The sequence below is a fragment of the Mus pahari genome, chromosome 4 (genome assembly GCF_900095145.1).
Source record: "Mus pahari chromosome 4, PAHARI_EIJ_v1.1, whole genome shotgun sequence".
In the NCBI taxonomy this organism is placed as follows: Eukaryota; Metazoa; Chordata; class Mammalia; order Rodentia; family Muridae; genus Mus; species Mus pahari.
This window is the reverse complement of record NC_034593.1, coordinates 96217404-96235905: the sequence shown is the minus strand read 5'-3', so window position 1 is coordinate 96235905 and position 18502 is coordinate 96217404. Positions and strand designations below refer to the sequence as shown.

General features: G+C 38.8%; 2 protein-coding genes across 7 annotated transcripts in view; one reads left to right on the top strand and one right to left on the bottom strand.

Annotated features, from left to right (window-relative positions):
* Dram2 (DNA damage regulated autophagy modulator 2) overlaps positions 1–18498 on the bottom strand; it is a 25705-nt gene extending 7207 nt beyond the window's left edge. Inside the window, exons 1-5 of one of the 6 annotated variants that reach the window (XM_029537233.1) lie at positions 18404–18498; positions 13968–14096; positions 11200–11341; positions 5179–5291; positions 3514–3653 (exon numbers count right to left, since the gene is read on the bottom strand). In XM_029537233.1, coding sequence (XP_029393093.1) covers positions 3514–3653; positions 5179–5291; positions 11200–11330 — 384 coding nt within the window. In that variant the 5' untranslated portion in view covers positions 11331–11341; positions 13968–14096; positions 18404–18498. Of the gene's footprint in view, positions 1–3513; positions 3654–5178; positions 5292–11199; positions 11345–13967; positions 14097–16437; positions 16509–18157; positions 18347–18403 lie in introns of those variants that run through there. The other 5 variants (XM_029537230.1, XM_021196232.2, XM_021196231.2 and 2 more) reach the window with 5 other exon arrangements.
* Cept1 (choline/ethanolamine phosphotransferase 1) overlaps positions 18109–18502 on the top strand; it is a 44119-nt gene continuing 43725 nt past the window's right edge. Inside the window, exon 1 of the mRNA XM_029537229.1 lies at positions 18109–18247. The gene's annotated coding sequence lies outside the window, so the exon portion shown is untranslated. The remainder of the gene's footprint in view (positions 18248–18502) is intronic.

The window sequence follows — 18502 nt, the reverse complement described above, 5'->3', positions numbered from 1 at the left end:
GAGAGAGAGAGAGAGAGAGAGAGAGAGAGGGAGAGAGAGAGAGAGAGAGAGGGAGAGAGAGGCTAGTTGCTTGAATCTGATAAAACCAAATATAGACATAGCCCAATCAATGCCACTATATAGTTCCCTAGCAAAACTCTTGTGGTAAAAGTATACAATAAAGAGTAGAGGGAAAATATTGAAACTTGAAATAGAGGCCTATAAAATTAAATGGAAATGGGAAGGAAAAGAGGAGGGTAAGGATAGACAGGTATCACTCACAGTTATTTGAGGGGTCTTAGGGAAACCTATGGGAGTAGAAGCTTCTTAAACTATATAGACTTATTAAATAAGTTAAAAGGAATCAAGAAACAGGGTGATACAAAGCCTCAACAAGACATGTTATCATCAAGCAAAACTTCCAGTGCCAGGAACAGGTTACATCTAATTGAGCTGTTGGTCAAAGGGGTCCCACGAGAACCTCTAAGCAACTCAGGATCTTGTCAAAGCTACTGGTTGCTCTCTACAAACTGACGGTAAGGCCCTTTTGCTGAAGACAACACCTACAAATCTCACTGAACATGGAGAAGACATACTGTTGCGTAACTAGAGCCTTTCCCCCCACTGACTAGTGTTCATGGAACAGGAGGTTGTATTCTGCAGTACACCAACCCAGTTGCAAACTCTTCATTCTACAATGGTCATCTGCCTGCAAGATATGCTGGTTCAACAGTGGTACAAAAGTTGTAGGAGTAACCAACCACTAACTGATTATGAGATGGAACCCATGCCTGACTTTGCTGGAGTGGCCAAGAACCTGAGATTAGATAGGTCACAGACCTAGGGGAAAACCAAATACTATTGTTCTATCAAAGGGACATAGCAATAAAATGACTTTTAACGACATTGGGCTATATTCATAGGTTAAGGTCTCACTTAGTTATAATCAGAGAAGCTTCCTCCTTCAGGAGATGGAAACTATTACGCAGAGAGTAAGAAACCTTGGAACACTAAGTCCTAAATGGGATGAGTTCATCAAACTCCTTCCCTCAGGGTTCAGGGAGTTATATGAAAGAGGAAGAAAAGAGTGTAAGAGCCAGAGGAGATGAAGACACCAAGGGAACAGTGCTTTCTAGACACAACTGAACTGACACATGTATGAACTCACAGAAACTGGCAGCATCCCTAGGACCTGCCCTGGTCCAAGCCAGATGAGGTTCCAGCACTGAGAGTGGAGTGGACATGAGCCCCCATCCCTAACCAAAAAGCTATCTGAACTTAACAACTTCTCACAAAGGCAAACGTTTCTCCAATGGAATCTCTGCAGGGTATACAAAGCACACTTAAGGCCAGACCTTTTATTTGGCAATAGATGAGCAACACAAAACAAACTCAATGGTATTTTTAGAGATTTTTTTTCCCATAATGCTTTGTTTGGGCATTTTTAACCTTTTGGTCCCAATTTTGTGTTCAAATGTTTTTTCTGTGTTTAATTTGTTCACATATATTTTGTGTTCTTCCTACTTTTTGTTTGTTCTTTCTGTTTGTTGGCAGTTTTGTTTTGGTTCCTATGTTCGTTTTATTTTTTATTTTTAATTATTATTGGCCTGTTTGTTTTCTAAAGAGAGAAAGAAGGTGTAGAGTTATATAGCTGGAAGGGTGGAGGAGTGGGGAAGACCTAGGAAGAGATGAGGGAGGGGAAATTGTCATCAGAAAACTATTTTCAATTTAAAAAGTTAACAATATACATGTGTAGTTATCAGTTTTAATTTTTTATAAATACACTAGATATTAAAAACAAATCTGCAGCTTATTATTATATGTAGTTTCATAATTTTAGATACTAGGAAAAGAGCTTAAGGTTACTGAAGATCCTTAGGATGATTTACAAAAGGTCTGGACCAGCCAGCAGTATAGGCGAGCATGGAAGAGAATACTTTTTGCCTTTGGCAGATGGTTACTTCTTGAAGCTATCCAATTAATGATATATCTTCAAATGGCAACCCTAGAAAGGCAACCCATATCTCCCTACTCACTAACCCTTCAAATCTCCTGCAGGATAACTCTCCCACAAGGGACCCTTACTTCCCATCATTCATTTTGTTGAATATTACATACCCACTGTTCAAAGGCATTTAGTGTGCATTAAATTAAAGTTTCAAATACTATATTATTATAACTATTGGGCTTTCCCTTGAAAATAAGGACAATATAAGAGGTCTTTTCCAACCTTTTAAGCACCTTTAATGTCTCTCAAAAATTCCTACATAAATGTGAGCTTGTTTATATCTACCCCCTAAAATTATCTGTAGCGTTTTAAAACTGAACTATAGAAACTGACCAGAGAAAGCAGAGTTCAATTTATAACATTCACAGCTAACTAGGTGCCCTGCATAATTTTTGTTCTCTCTCCATGGCACAAGGACATTGTGCTTCTTGACATGAGTGCCCAGCAAAACTACCTGTTTTGTTTTGTTTTGTTTTGTTTTGTTTTGTTTTTCTTTTTTACAGTCATCCTGACAACTCCCATTGCACACTTCTAGCAAATGAAAATTAGTCAAATGATAATTCACTGCTGGGTGAGCAAGGCTTTCTCCTTGACTAAACTCTACTTGGGTTTCTCTGAGCTCTTGCCAACGGGGCCTGATTACTGGGGTTTAAGGTTCATCTCCACATTGTCTAACTTCAGAAAGAATCCTGCCTAAATCAACCTAAATATCTTAGGTAACATCCAGTATAACTGCTTATCTGTCCTGTTTTCTATTAGGAGTTTTTCATCCACTGAACCCTACTCCAATTTTTGGTTATACATAATCTCTTTTCCCTACATTTTCAAAGTTGAGAACAATTTCTCTTCCTTACTAAAATAATCCTGTAGCGGGCATCCTTTTATCTATAAAGACTGTCTTCAATAAAGTTTTTATAACCATTCTTTAATAAATGCTACTTAATAATAATTTTCAAATAGGTTACAATTTTTAAGAAAGAGGTGTGATTTTTGTATCTTTTTTGCTGTTAGCCAGCAGGATCAAGAAGACAGTTATGCCCTAAAGCATGATAGAGATAGATGGTGGCCAGCCTTTATGGCTTTTATAGAAAGAGCTGGAAAAGGAGCAGATTCTCCTTTCCTACCACAGGTACAGGTATCCCTGATTACAAACAAGAACACAACGTAAATAATTATGATTCTTCAGGCATATAACAAACAAAATAAAGTTTAGATCTACAATCTATTACTTATTCTGTACACCAGTTCTGTCTGATCTTGAAGTAACCTCCAATTAAGTATAAAATGAAGTCTGTAAGTACCTGTTCTGAGTACCTGAGAAACAGTTCTTACGATTTATGTTTATTTAGATCACCAAATATGAATTATTCTAATAGCAAAAGCAGCTGTATGGCTCAAAATATACAGCTGAGTTCTGTAGGCTGCTGAGACAGTCAGCATGTGACTAAGGATGTCAGCTTTCTACTTACTTTACTACAGACACCCAAACATTTCAGACAGATACCCTCACTGGGTTAAAAACAAACCTGGAAATTTGCCACAAGAGAAAGTCCTAAACAACTCAGTATCCCAAGTACAAGGCCAGCCTTGTTTAATTTGATGATAAGGTTCTCTTCAGGGTTCAGTGCATGAACTTGCTTGTAACGAACATACATGGTAGCAATGCCTGGGAAGAGAGAATTTGAAAACAACAAAGTAATGAGTAACCAGCAGAATAACCTGTCCGCGAAGTGTTCACAAAGGTCAGTCACTACCCAGAAATACAAACTGTCTTTTTAGCATTAATGTTAAATGCAAAAAAAAAAAAAAAAACCCTATAGATTTTAAAGAATTATTTTACGATCACACCACAGAACTACTTGAATCCCTGTTTGACAGAATAAGCCATTAACTTTCCATGATTCTCATTTCTACAAATACTTAGTATAAAACTTATAGAATAATTTTGATGTCTTCTGAAGAAAGCTCTCATGATACTCTTATTAGAATAAACCCACAATATTTTTAGAATCAGCATAAAAGTCAAGAGTAGAATCTGGATGGGCCATGCATAGGAAAGACCAACAAAATCTCCCCTCCTCGTTCTTTTATTGTTTATTTCATGTTATCACAGTAGGCTAGCACAAACAACAGTCAATTACAAAAGAAACCAGATCCTGCTTTACAGACTCATGTTTTAAGGAAGGGCCAAATCAAACCTTCTACTGAAGAGCTACAACCAGACAACTTAGAAGTATAATAAAAATGATAGATTTGTGTTTTGTAGACATGTTTTGAGGAGTACAAATAGAAAACAGGTTTATAAATTATTTTTTCTAATTTCTAGTTTTTCAATGTTCGTTTACATTCATTTATTTATGAATTTGTGTGTGTGTGTGTGTGTGTGTGTGTGTGTGTGTGTGTGTGTGAGAGAGAGAGAGAGAGAGAGAGAGAGAGAGAGAGAGAGAGAGAGAGAAGTATAAGTCACTAACCAGTCTTTGGGAGCTGGTTCTCTTCCCAATTTGAGTTCTGGGGATTAAATTCAAGGTCTTCTGGCTCAGAAAGTAAGTATTATTACTTCTGGAGCCATCTTGCTAGCCCTAGTTTCTCTTTTTCATGCAAGCAAATTGTATTAAATTGAAGGATAAAATTATTTTAAGAGATCATATTTAATTTTTTATTAAATATTTTATTAAACTAACAAAAGTCAGGCTCACACATAAGACAGGAACTTGAACATAATACAGTATGGTAAGTTCTGCAGTATGAGATTATTAACCAAAAATGAAAACACAATTCCATTTCTACTCTTAAACTTTTAAAGTATTTATAATGAAAGAATTTAGTTGTAGTCAGTTTTAACTTCAATTTGTGATATCAAATTAATTGCTTAAGAATCTACCTAAGGTTCCAAGGAATGTTTGGTTGTCCTTGCAACTTAGGTTTAGATAAGAAGTCTATTATAGCCATATTTCTTCAAAGTGTATTTCCATAAACTGGCATTTCTACTTGAGCTTCTCCCCACTGTGCCCCCTTGGAAGGCAGCAATATAACCCAGAGTTTTCTTTCATTCTTTTTCCTTTTCCTCTTTTAGGAAAATATTACAATTGATAATTTAGTAACAACATATTCTCAAGTTTGACTAAAAAATAATTAGTGATACAGTATTTAAAGAAGAAATCAGCAATTTGACTCTTCATTCTATTACTTACCTAAAACTGCAGCAATATTTAGCATTACTCCAAAGAGGCATCTTTCAGGAGGTATTGTCCCTGTGTCACTGAAAGACAAAGAGAGAGTATGTAGGGTTCTTACACCAGATACCCTTTAAGAGAGAGAGAAAAAGAGAGAGAGCGAGTGAGAGAGAACATAATCTGAGTTTATAAATATTTGCCTACCTCTTTCTTGTCATATCAGATCTTTTCATTTCTACAGAAATCAACAAAAACCAACTTAAAAGAGATGTGTTAACAGTATGCTGTGCATTTACCCCAAATTAAGTCCATAATGATATCAGTGTATCAACTTCACCAGAATATTCCATAAGCAGCACTGGCTCTTTCATAGCTCTTGTGTCTTTGTACCTGCTGTTGACTGCCTGTACTTCAATTAACACCTGTCCATCAATTGATCATTAAAAATACGTATCAAACACCATTCATCAGTTATTGTCTTAGGTTTTCTATTGCTGTGAAGAGATATCATTACCAAGGCAACTCTTACAAAGGAAAACATTTAATTGGGGCTGGCTTACAGTTCAGAGTTTTAGTCCATTATCATTCATGGTAGGAGCTGAGAGTTCTACATCTGGAATTGGCAGACAGCAGGAAGAAAGAATGACACTGGGCTGGCTTGACCTTCTGAAGTCTTAATGCCCACTCCCAGTGATATACTTCCTCTAACAAGACCACCAATGAATGCCATTCCCTGAGTCTAAGGTGGCCATTTTCATTCAAACCACCACATTCCACTCCCTGGACCCCATAAGCTTGTAGTATATCATATTGAAAAGTGCATTTGGTCCAACTATAAATGTCCGTATAGTCTATTACAGTATCAAAATTGTTTAAAAGTCCAAAGTTCAAAGTCTCTTCTGAGATTTCTGCAAATTCTTAACTATAATCTCTTGAAAAATCAAAAAGTAGAATACATACAACAGCACAGGATATACCTTTCCAAAGGGAGAAAAGGAACATAATGAGGACATGAAAGGAGACTGAAATCAGGCTGGGCAAACTCTACACACTGAAACTCCATGACTCCTCTCAGCTTTGTTGATTGTAAAAGTGTTCTCTTGGGCTGGTTTCACTCCCTGTTAGCAGCTCTGGCATCTACAACATCTTGGGGTCTCCAAGCCAATCCAGTCTTCACCTTCAACTCTTCATACCATGGCTTCTGGGGCTCCATGCAGGGTCAGCCCTAACATAAACCTGGCCTCAGTGGCTTTCCTTAATCAAGGAGGAAGATTCCATAGCTCCTTTCTTGTATCCTTGACTCTAAAGCTTGATCCACATGGCCAAAGCTGCCCAATTCTGCTGCTTTCTGGGGCTGGAATATTGTTCCACTTTTTCAAATACATTTTCATCAGCTTCCTGGTTTTGATGGTTTCCTGCACTGCCTAAGCTTAGCTGTCCTGGAAGTCCCTCTGTAGATCAGGCTGACCTCAAACTCAGAGATCTGCCAGCTTCTGCATTCTGAATGCTGGGATCGAAGGCATGTATCACTACACTCTGCCTTAAACTTTTAATTCCTTTCCATTAATTGGAAATTTAGCTGGGTGGGATCTTGCCAAGAGGTTACCACTCCCTTTAGTACATTTAGCCTCACCCAATAAGACAAAAGAAGTCTCTCATGCCTAGTACTTGGGCTCTTGCTAGTTTCTCTATGGCTGCTGCAGGGAGAATTCTACCACCCCAAGTGTCAAATTTTCATTTAAACTATATATTGGTATATAAATACACGTGTATATATTATATGTAAGTTCAGGTAAACATGAAATAGTATACTTCCATATGGCTTTTTCAAACATCCTTAGTGTTTGGAGGTAGGGACTGCAAATGAGAGAGAACATGCAGCATTTTTTCAGAGTCTGGGTTACCAAAGTCAATATAATCTTTCCCAGACCGACCCATTTACATGACCATTTCATAATCTCATTACAACTTAATTATAGTCTGTAGAATATTTGTATTATTATTTTGTTATCCATTCCTCAATTGAAGGAGATTAGGATGGTTCAATTTCCTAGTTATTGTGAATAGTCTAATCAGTGAATATAGTTAAGCAAATATATATAAAGGATGATGTCAAGACCTTTGGAAAATAGTCCATGGAATGGTACAGCTGGGTCATATAGATGTATTTTAGCTTCGTAAGAATTATAAACACTGATTTCCAGAGTAGCTGCATTCTCTTGCAATCCTACCAACAGTAAATGTGGGTTCTCCTTTCCCCACATGCCTGATAGCATTTGCTGTCAGTTTATCTTAGCCATCTGACTGGTATATGTTGAAATCACAAAGGAGTTTTAATTTCCATTTCTCTAACTGCTAAGGATGTTAAGTACCTTTTGAAATATTTCTTAGCCACTTTTTCATCTTCTTTTGAATTCTGTTCAGTTCTACATCCTATTTTTACTGGATCATTCTTGGCTGTTTATTTTGTGAGTTCTTTACATATTTTGGATATTAATCCTCTATCAGATATATAGCTGGCAAAGATTTTCTCCCACTGTGTGGGTTCCTCTTCACTGGATTTACCGTTTCCTTTTCTGTTCAGAGCATCTTCTTATAGTCCAATGGCTGGTACCCCATCTGAAGCACTACTACTTATAAATTCAGTTTTGAAGTGAATTTTGCATTTCTTTGTATCCCTTGGGACTGTAACTTTTCAGATAGTACCTACAAACTGAAAGAAAAATCCTTTGGCAGAATATTTAGTTGAAGCTAATTAGATCTTGAACATCAAAGAAACGAGTCTAAGAGAAGTATAATACTATAATTTAAATATCCTAGTGTCAAGAAAGAGCTCAGGGTTATCATTAAAAAAGTTTATCATTAGAAAAATAAAAGCAGAAGAAGATAAGGTGGGGGGAAGTGTTGAGATTGCCTGGAAAGACACAGATGAGACCAGCAGAGAACTGAAACACTCAAAAGACACTTAGTAACTCCTAAGTTACAGAAAGTTCTGCAATGCAAGAAGACAAGTTGTCAGAAGGGGAAATAAAAATGCTGACCAGCTCACATCAATCTTAAATATGCACCTTCTTATAGAGACACAAGGAATTGTCTGGCTCCTTGAGCTATGTATTTCTCTAATACAAGGGTGATCATTTGTCAAATTATTGCCAGAAGTGATTGGGGGGGGGTTATAAACATCTCTTAGTGCCTCCAATTTGTGCATGACTTCTGTGTGGTATCTCCAATATAGAAACCACAGCCACATGATACCCTTTCTGAAGCACACTTACTTGTCAGAGTGTCATCTGACAGTTTTAATGGCTCAACTAAACTTTCTGGTTTATCACTTTTTAAAAGTTTGCCATTTTCTGTGTTAGAAAGGTTATCTATCAGTAAGGTCTTAAATGAGGAAATGGAACAATTGCAACAAACACAAAATAAAAGATACTATTTAGACAAGGTCAAAAGTAAAAAAGCAATTGGTTCAGCCTTGCTAGGAGGGTGCTTCAAAGGCCTCACCTATGTTCTAGGTGGAGTCATTTAGATGAGAACACAGGGACTGACAGCTGGGTTGCGCTCAGTGACTATGTCTTCAACACCTGTAACCCTACCTAACCCTATATAACGCTTCTAACTTTCCTCTCTCTATTTAGGTCCCATTTCATTATTAAAAATGTTTTTAAATTTTAGTATCTTAGAATCCATTCTAATTATTAGTTTTTTCATATTCTCTATGTGAATGCATAAACATATCTAGCAGTATCTAATTAAAAGTCTTACCTTGTTGTTTATCCAGCAATACCACATAGAGAAATATACTGACATTTCAGTAAAGTATGTAAAGTTATACAATGTGGTCTTTATTATCACATTATTTCTAATAGCCAGAGGGGTGGGGGGCATTATTCATTATGTTTAAAACTTAAAATTACTAAGTAAAATATATTAACCATGACAAAAATCAAAGGGAGAAAGAATCCTTTAAAACCATAGATGACAAAACAATTTCTTAGAAAGAAAGCCATTAAATCTCCTATCACCTTTAGAGGCAGGAACGAACTTCATGAGTGAAGAAGGAACTTCTACTTTATTTTTAAAGATAAGCTCAATTGTAATGTATGACTGTGTGCACCTGTGTGGGCCAGAGGGAGGCCTCAAGTGCCCTGGATCTGGAGTTACAGGGAGTTGAGAGCCGCTCTGTGGACATGGGGACCAAACACAGGTCCTTTGCAACAGGAAGCAATTAATCGATTAATTAGTAAATTAATTTAAACTTCAGATTTTATTCCCCTCCTAGTCCACCCTCAGACTGTCCCACATCTCATACCTCCTCCCCGCCTCCACGAGGATGTCCCCACCCCAACCCCATCCCACCAGACCTTTAAATTCCCTGGGGTCTTAAGCTTTAGGTGTATCTTCTCTGGCTGAATCCTGACCCGTCAGTCCTCTCCTTTATGTGTGTTAGGGGCCTTATATCAGCTGGTCTATGCTGCCTGATTGGTGGTCCAATGTCTGAGAGATCTTGGGGGTCCAGGTTAATTGAGGCTGCTGATCCTCCTACAGGGTTGCTCTTCTTGTCAGCTTTTTCCTGCTTTCCCCTAATTCAACCACAGGGGTCAGCAGCTTCTGTCACTGGTTGGGTGCAAATTCTCAAAGGCTGAGTCAGCCCTTCCTGTTTGTAAGCAGTATTGTTTTGTTCAAAGTTTGTTAGAATTCACAGAAGCTCTTGCTTCTGTAGTTGAAAGAGATGGGGTTGGGGAAGTTGGAAAGATGGCTCAGCAGTTACAGCACCCGATGCTCTTACAAAAGACCTGACAGCAGCTTACAACCCTCTGTAACTCCAGTCCCGGGGGCTGGGATGCTCTTATCTGGTCTCCAAGGGAACCAAACATGCATGTGGTACACATACAGTGCAGGCTAAACACTCAGAAAAATAAAGTTTAAAAGTGGTTATGAACACAGCACATGTACTGATTACCCATAATTAAATTGTTGGTAGTTTTGAAATTTCAAAAATATAACTGTTGATACTTGTTTTGTCAGAAATATCTAGCCAGTAGGTCATTAAGAGTAAGAACACAGTCCCTAGAGTAAAAAAACTGCAGGTACAAACCTTGGTTTAACACTTACTGAGTTGTACCACTGAGCAAATAACATACAGTTCCAGGACCTTACCCCTTCTGTGATTTAGATACTGAATGTATTGGAGGTTTAGCCTATAGGGAAGCATTAGAGGTAGTTGTGGGCTCTTTAAGATGTGAGGTCTGGAAGAGGCCTTTACGTTACTGGGTAAGTACACTTAAAGGGAATTACAAAACTCTGGCCTCCTTGCTTGCTTTTGCTTTCAGGTCACGAGATGAGTGCTTTGTTCTCTATGTACTTCTGCCGTCATGTATGCTTCATCCCAGGCTCAAAGCAATAGAGCCAAGTAATCATGGTCTGAAACCACTACAAGTGTGAGCCAGAACAGCCAAAATGTATAAGGATATATACATTTTAGATATATATCACAGCAAAAGAAAGATTACTATAGATCCTGCCTTCTTAAATGAGGCTAAATTTCTCTACACATGGATGATGCAAGGATTCAATTACCAAAGGCATGAAGAAAACTTAGAACATTACCTTGTTATATAATAAATTAATAATGTTTGCCAATACTACTATGTTTTTTCTAACATTACTATTTGCAGCATTTTTTTTAAATTACGAGAAAAGTAATTCTAATTCCAAGTTCTGAGGCAAGCTCAAGCACTTATTTAGAAGACAGGACACTAAGAGGTTAGAATCTATTAACTAACTGACTCTTACCTGACAGTCCCCAGATTTTTCTATTTAATAGAAGGAATCAACTGCAAGTTCTATTTTATGTTTCCTTTGCTATAACAGTCTAAAAGCTTGAATTTTCAAATGAAAATTGAAATGCCAGAGTCAATGTAAACTATGAATCAGTCCTAAAGACTACCTGGGAAAGTAGCACTTACCTGCGCCTGTGTTCAGTCCCCAGCACTGAAGGTGGGGGTTGCTTCTATATGATCAATATACTTCACTGACCTGATATAAGGCAATGCAGGGTCAACATGATGAAGTGTTATTGCAGTGATATATGAGAATATGAAGGTAGCAAATGTCCAAATTACAAGGGCCGATGGAAGGAAGCTGAGGCCTTGCTGAAACCACCACATTTCAGACAGGTCTTCTGAAGCAGAGAAAGCAAACGAGAGACAATAACGGGTAAGTTTCTCCACTGCGTGTTAGCCACCCACCCCAGCCTGCACGTGCAATCTTACCCTCTGAGCATCCTCCCACACCATCCCTGCATCACTTGCAATCTTACCCTCTGAGCATCCTCCCACACCATCCCTGCATCACTTGTAATCTTACCCTCTGAGCTTCCTCCCCACACCATCCCTGCATCACCTCTTCACTTTTTAGAACTAAGACTCAATTAGTGGCCATGGTCAGAAACTTGCTTTCCTTTCTATCTTATCATTTCACACACACACACACACACACACACACACACACACACACACACACACACACTCATACCAATTAAGTCATGTCTATATTACAATAATGTCAATCAATGAGACAGCTGTTTTGGTGTAACCATTCAGATAATAAAAATATCCTTATAGTTCCAATACAGCTGATTTTTGCCCCTAATATTCCCAACCTATAATTTGTGTATTCAGCAGCAGAGCCTTAATTTTCGTGGTCAGACTCTCTGGACCACACCCTCTCACCCAGGCCCTTGTGGTAAACAAGAAAGGTGGTGTTTGGAACCAGATTCTTTTTTTTTTTTTTTTAACTCTGTCTGCCAAGATGATCCTAAAACCTTGAAATCCTAAGGTCAGTGACTCTTCCGACCCAGTCTCAGCGGGCCTGCCTTTGTCCCTCCCTGCCCCACCACTCAGCCCCCCTCCACTCTGTTTTTCTCCTGTCAGCCTTTGAAACAAAGTCTCAAGCATTCCAGGCTGGCCACCTTAACTGTTGGGGTTCCAGTGTGTACCACACCATGCCTGGTTAATGTGGTTTTGAGGATCAAACCCAGGGCTTCTGGTATATTAGATAAGCCATCTACCAACTAAGCCAGATCAGCATTTCAAGAAGACATGATCCATAGAGTTTGAATTGTGACTATAGGTGGTAGGGAAAAGACAGCAAAAGATGTAGGGCTTCAAATTGCAAAAATGCAGGAAAACCACGATAATGAGACTACCATAGGGTCAACCCTGATCACAGTTTAAGTTCCTTTTTCCAGACCAATGACTGGGAGCACTGCAGTCAGGAACAGGATGACAAGCACCGCATTCTGCTAGCAACTCAGGCCAACTACCCTGGCTTCCTCTGTGTGATCTATAGTAGCCTGAGAGCAATGGAAAGTTGATAGATGAGGGGGGTGGGCAAAGGGGAAGTAGAGGAATATTTGCATGACACCAGAGTTCTCATGACTGAGGAGTAGCTGCTCTGCTATTTCAAGAAACTTTGCTTTACTTCCTCACACAGAGAAAAGAACTTCTTGTTGGACCTGCCTGTGAGTAATGTGTACAAGGATGGTACAAAACCAAGCCGTCTAGGTCCTGAGATGCTCAGTGAACTGAAAGTGTCAGAAGAATATGACTATCCGCAAGCTAGGCACTCTACAAACTGAACTACCCTCCCAGACCCCTTGAATACGTTTTATGGTTTCCAAATATGAGCTTGTATTTGTGTGATCATTAAATTTGAAAGTGTTCTAAAATCTAGCTTTTTAAACTGTGGGTCATGTAACTGAATGTGAGTTTATGAAAAATAATAGGAATAGAAGTAAGAGAAAATGATTTCTGGATATACAATCAGAAAGAAATCCAAACTCAACAGTGTAACATCTAGACATCATGAGGGTGTTTGCGTAACTTCTGTACAACCTTAGCTCTGATTATACAAGATATACTTTGTACCATGCATCTTTGAACACTGCCAGGAACACCTCAGCTCAGATTCACAGCTATTGTGTGGAGGAATCAGTTTTTAGTGTTAATACAATGTTTTCTGTTCTTTAAGAAGCATAATGGTTTAATTAATAATCAGAGTAGTATATCTTGATTGAATTGTTAGAATATTTGATCACACACACACACACACACACACACACCTCATTAAATGATTTCAATTTAATCATTTGGGACTAGGAAAAAAGTTAGGAAATGAAATGGTCTTAAATGTACCTTCTCCACTTTATACTATATATTTAGGCAATTCAGCATAAAAAGGATGAAATACAATCTATCAACTCTGAGAAACGTGGAGGATGCTCCTTGCCCTAGAGCAACGGTTATCGACCTTCCTAATGTTGTGACCCTTTAATGCAGTTCCTCATGTTGTGGTGACCCCCATCTATAAAATAATTTTCATTGCTACTTCATGACTGTAATTTTGCTACTGTTATGAATCATACTGTAAATATCTGTGTTTTCCAATGACCTTAGGTGACTCCTGTGAAAGAGTCCTTTTACCCCAAAGGGATTGAGACTCAAGATGAGAACCACTATCCCAGAGTGTCAAATATTTAGTGGTTTAAACTTTTAATGGATAACTAGAAAAGTACATTTACCTTATTAGCTTTCAGATTTGCTATGATCTTTCATAAATGGCAAAACTATATGTATGCCAAAGAACTGTTTTATCCACAGGTGAAAGAAAGAACTGAATCCCACAAGTAGTTCTCTGACCACATGTGTACCATGATTCACTTGATCAGGAACCTGCATGTGCATTCATACATATAGGGGGATGGGGGGCAGGGTGGATGGAGAGAATATGACTGACTTACTAACCTGGGCCAACTTTGGGTTAATTCGGGTTTCTAGTTTCTCAGAGCATGTAGACTGTGAGCATGAACCTTGAGTCAGTGATGGAAGACTTCATACAGATTCCAGTTCCTGATGGTATCTTTATTCCACCACCTGGACATGTGGAGAAAACAGACATATTTAAGTGATCTCTCTTGGGTAAGAGGGAGGGATTTTTCTGGCCCTCCATTCATAGAGTGTGTACAGAGTCTTGAGATCCTGACATTTTGAGAAAAGGTAGTTCAGAGGAAATGAGCTACATAATTAAGAGGAAATGTTTGCTTTTTAGCTTTTGAAAATATTACTCACTGAAATTGTGATACTTTTTGCATAAACCATAAAAACACTATCTCGAACATGTAACCAGTAGATCAAGTTAGGAATCCTCCCTTCTTGTTCTAGTAGGAGGCAGAGTTCTATTCCTCGTCCTTCATTGTTTTATGGGTATTTTGTTTGTTTGTTTGTTTGTTGTTTTTTTGCTATAAGCCAAATGCTTCCAAAGAAGGTAACAGCTAGGCTCGCCCTCTTGCTTCTGTTCCTTGTCTGACTTCAGCTTTGAGGACTTCACTCTCTTTGTTTTGGGAGGATATGGAAGGTTGAGATATGGTTTTACCATTTAGTTATGGCTGGCCTGGAATATACTACTGTCTAAGGTATCTCAAACTTAAAATCCTCCTGTCTTATCTCCACGTTCTTGGATTACAGGCATGAGTCACCATGCCTGGCTGAGGAACTCCTCTTTCTTTCATAGAAAATGTGTTCAGCATTTAAAAAGCTAACATGACCTATTCGGCATTTAGGTGTTTAGGTAAAAGGTATGCTTGCAACATTCTGCTCATCCCACTACTAGTAGGAGCCTCCTCTCCATGTTACTGCTTTTTATTTCTAAATCCTTAATATTCAAAATGCAGCAGAGGGCTGGAAGGATAGTTCAGTGTAACCCAGAGCCTATGTAAATACAAGTCAGGTGGGACAGAGTGCCTGTAACCCTAACACTGAGGGGGAAGAGACAGGAACATTCCTGAGGTTCACTAGTCAGCCTCCTCTACATTGCAAATTCCAGGCCACTGAGGCATTCTATCTTTTGGAAAGGTATATGACACATAAGGCTTTCCTCTGTTCTCAACGACCACAGGCATACATATATACCAGCACTTACAGAAAGACACTCGGACACAGACACACAGACATGCAGACATGCATACACAGAGAGACAGACAGACACAAACATAGCAGAAAGACTATCTTCTCCATACAGCCATTCCTAAGCTCTTTGCATGAAGAAGTAAGCAGTTCCTGAGAAAACTGGACTTGCACGGCTCTTCACTTCTGTAGTATGAACATTTAGAAAGGTAAGGGAACTAAATGAGAGAGATGCTACTTCACCAACTGCAAACACAGGGACTCACCCATCTTCACTCAGTAATTGTTGGGTAAACAAAAAGCTGACACCATATCATCTTAACTCCAGTAATGGGTTGGGTTTTCTATTTCAGTAAGCAGTGTTATCATTTTCCTCAGATTCTTGGACACCACAGTAACTCTTGCAGAGCAGGCTCTCCCCCCAAAATGCTCACACACTACCACAAAATGATGGCAATCCTATTTCTGTAAATCATTCCTTCCTCCCTTCTACCTACTGTATAGTGTAACCATTCTTGTTTAGATTCTCCATTCCTGGTTGAACTGCTTTTCTTCCCCTCCATCCATTCAACCTGCATTTCCAAATTAACAAGTATTCCCCTCCACAAAATCTTCCTAAAAGTATAGCTGTGTGATCTTGGGCAAGCTTCAAAATTTATCTGAGTCAGTTCTTCCTTTGAAAAATGCAAATGTTATCAAAAGATTGTACCATACAGTAGTTATTAGAAAGGTACAGTTACTTAAATTAATATATAATAAAATTTCAAATTTCAGTCCTATATTGTAGTCACCACTATTCAAATGCTCAGACTCAGTCTAGTGGCTAGCAACTAGACAAAGTACGGGACATTTTTTTATCACGGAAAAGTTCTAGCAGACTCTGCTAGAGAGTTGTTATAGAAGTTATAGTGACAGCAAGGAAAGACCCTAACATACTGGTGATATACAATCAATAGTAGCCTTTAATATTATCTAGTATTTTTAGATTACATTTATTTATATGTTTTATATGTATGGGAAGTAGGGATAGGGGTAGGGGTGGGATGGGGGTGGGGGTGGGGGTGGGGGTGGGGGTATACATGCCCAGGAGACAGTTTTCTCTTTCCACTAAGTCTGTCCTAGGAAATGAACTCAGGTCATCAGAGTTGCTAGCAAATATCTCACATGCTGAGCCATCTCACATTTTTTAAGCCATCTAAAAGAATATCTTTTTCAGTGTGGTTTATTCAAATACTGAGATAATAGATGTTAGGCTCCTTCCTAAGTGGTCAGTAAATATGCACTCCTTTTTATAAGGTGAAAGAGAAACTACCTGTGTTATGAATTCTCAAAATGTCAATCTTCATAACTGCCCAAACCGGTTCCCTTTCCAAATCCAGAAATCTGTATACAAAGATGGTATGTTATCATTTCAACCACATGATTTTAAGCAGCACACAAATATTTGCCAATGAACCAACAGTATCTGTGGCCTGAAAACTAGAATGCAGCACTGTGAGCAAAATGTTTCCTTTAAGGGCCTAATGCTTGAGATCTTTTATAATAGTGATCTATCAGCGGTAATTTTTTTTTTTTAAAGTTTTAACTGTAGGAAGTTAATTTTCTTATTGTTTGGCACAGCAGACACATTTCCCTAACCCCTGAATTTTTAAAAAAATTTCCATAATTAACACTTTCAAATTATTGGGTTTCAGGCAAATTTCAAATTTCTGAGATATAGTATTCTATGTGAAATATAAGTATAAAATACTATAGCAATTCATAAATTGCAGTCTTAACTACCCATACACGGCTGCGTATAATCTATTTTGAGGTTTTATATACTTGTATGTGTTTAGGCTTTGAAGATTCTAGCTGTTTAAACTGACTGCTTAGAAGCAAGGCAGGGCTTAAAATATTGTTAAGAGTCTTTCAGAGACAAATGAGAAACCCAAGTAGACAGGATGAGTAACATGGAAGACTAACTTCAGCGCTTCCCCTCCAAGAAGGAACCTGTGAGAGCAATCTCAGACCAACTGGATTAGGAGTATAATGTTTAACTATTTTATGGGTCAAAGCATTCAAGAACCCTTTTAAAGAGTGTTTGCATAGCAAACAAGAGGCCTTAAGTTCAATTTCCAGAACCAAAAAAGAAAGCTTTAAAATGACTTAAAAATATATAAGAAAACTTTACAAAACAGTAAGGATGTTTAACAAATCGTTTTGCATCTCTTGCCCATCTCCTCTGCTTACTTTGAAGCTCCATGAGTCAGAAATCCAGTTACATTTTTTTTTTCATAAGCATTTAAAAGCCACTGGTAACAAAAAGAACATTTTTAATGTTGTCTCTTCTAGGTGGTAACAACTAAAGAATAATAAAGTGTAAACTCTGGATGTTCCAAGTGAATGAACAGGTGGCCCCAGGGTTTTTTCAGAGGTGCACAGAAACTTCAGGCCACAAACAAAGCATAACAATGACTATTTTCCTAAATTCTAATATGGCCTCTTGACAAATGTAACATTTTCCAATGGCTAATCTCAAAGCACCTAGTTTCACAGCCAGTAAATTAAAATTTGATAACGCAGCCCTGATATATTAAAAATTGTTGCATTTGGTACTTCTTTACAAATTAAAATTGGGAAAGCTGGAAAACTTATTCCTGTCTCAGTGCTTTCCAAAGGAAAGCAGCTGTTAGGATTCACAGGACTTGTGATTTCCTTTCAACTAGGGACCAATCCCTGAAACACAATCATGGGGTGGAGACAGAGCTCCGTGTAAACACAAGGTCACCACTGGTCTCAGTTTTGAACTTCCCCAGCCCCAACCAAGTTGAAATAAGGGCACAGGGATGACAAAGGGTATTAGGGCAAAGGTTTCCTTAGCTGATTCAACAAAAGCAACCCCTTGCACACACCCCTAAGTCTTGTAGTACAAGAGTTTCAATGCCCCTGGCACCAGAAAAATATAAGGGACACCAAGCTTGGCACGACGCATCGCTTGGGACAAAGTGATGGGAGAGGTACTAAAGAGAGAAAAAGTAGGACGCGGAGACCTCAGACTAGTTGTCATCTCCCGTGATCCGTGGGTTCCCGGAGCTGGCTCGCGACTCTGGTCGTGAATGTCACGAAGCTCAAGGAACCAGGTGAAGCTGCCGCGATTCGCGTGGCTCGCACGCCCGTGGGACCAAGGGGGCTCGCGTTGTGCCCTCGCTCTTGGCTTGCGAACCACCCTTCGACACAGCACCCAAGTAGAAAACCCGCCCAGCGCCTGGCCAGGCACTTTACCCCCTCCCACTCACCTTTTTTCCTGTCCCGGGCCTGCCAGCTCCAGCCTCAAAGAGCAGAACAGGCCCACCGTAGGAGTCTGGGCGGAGCCCCGGGGCGCGCTCCCGAGTAGC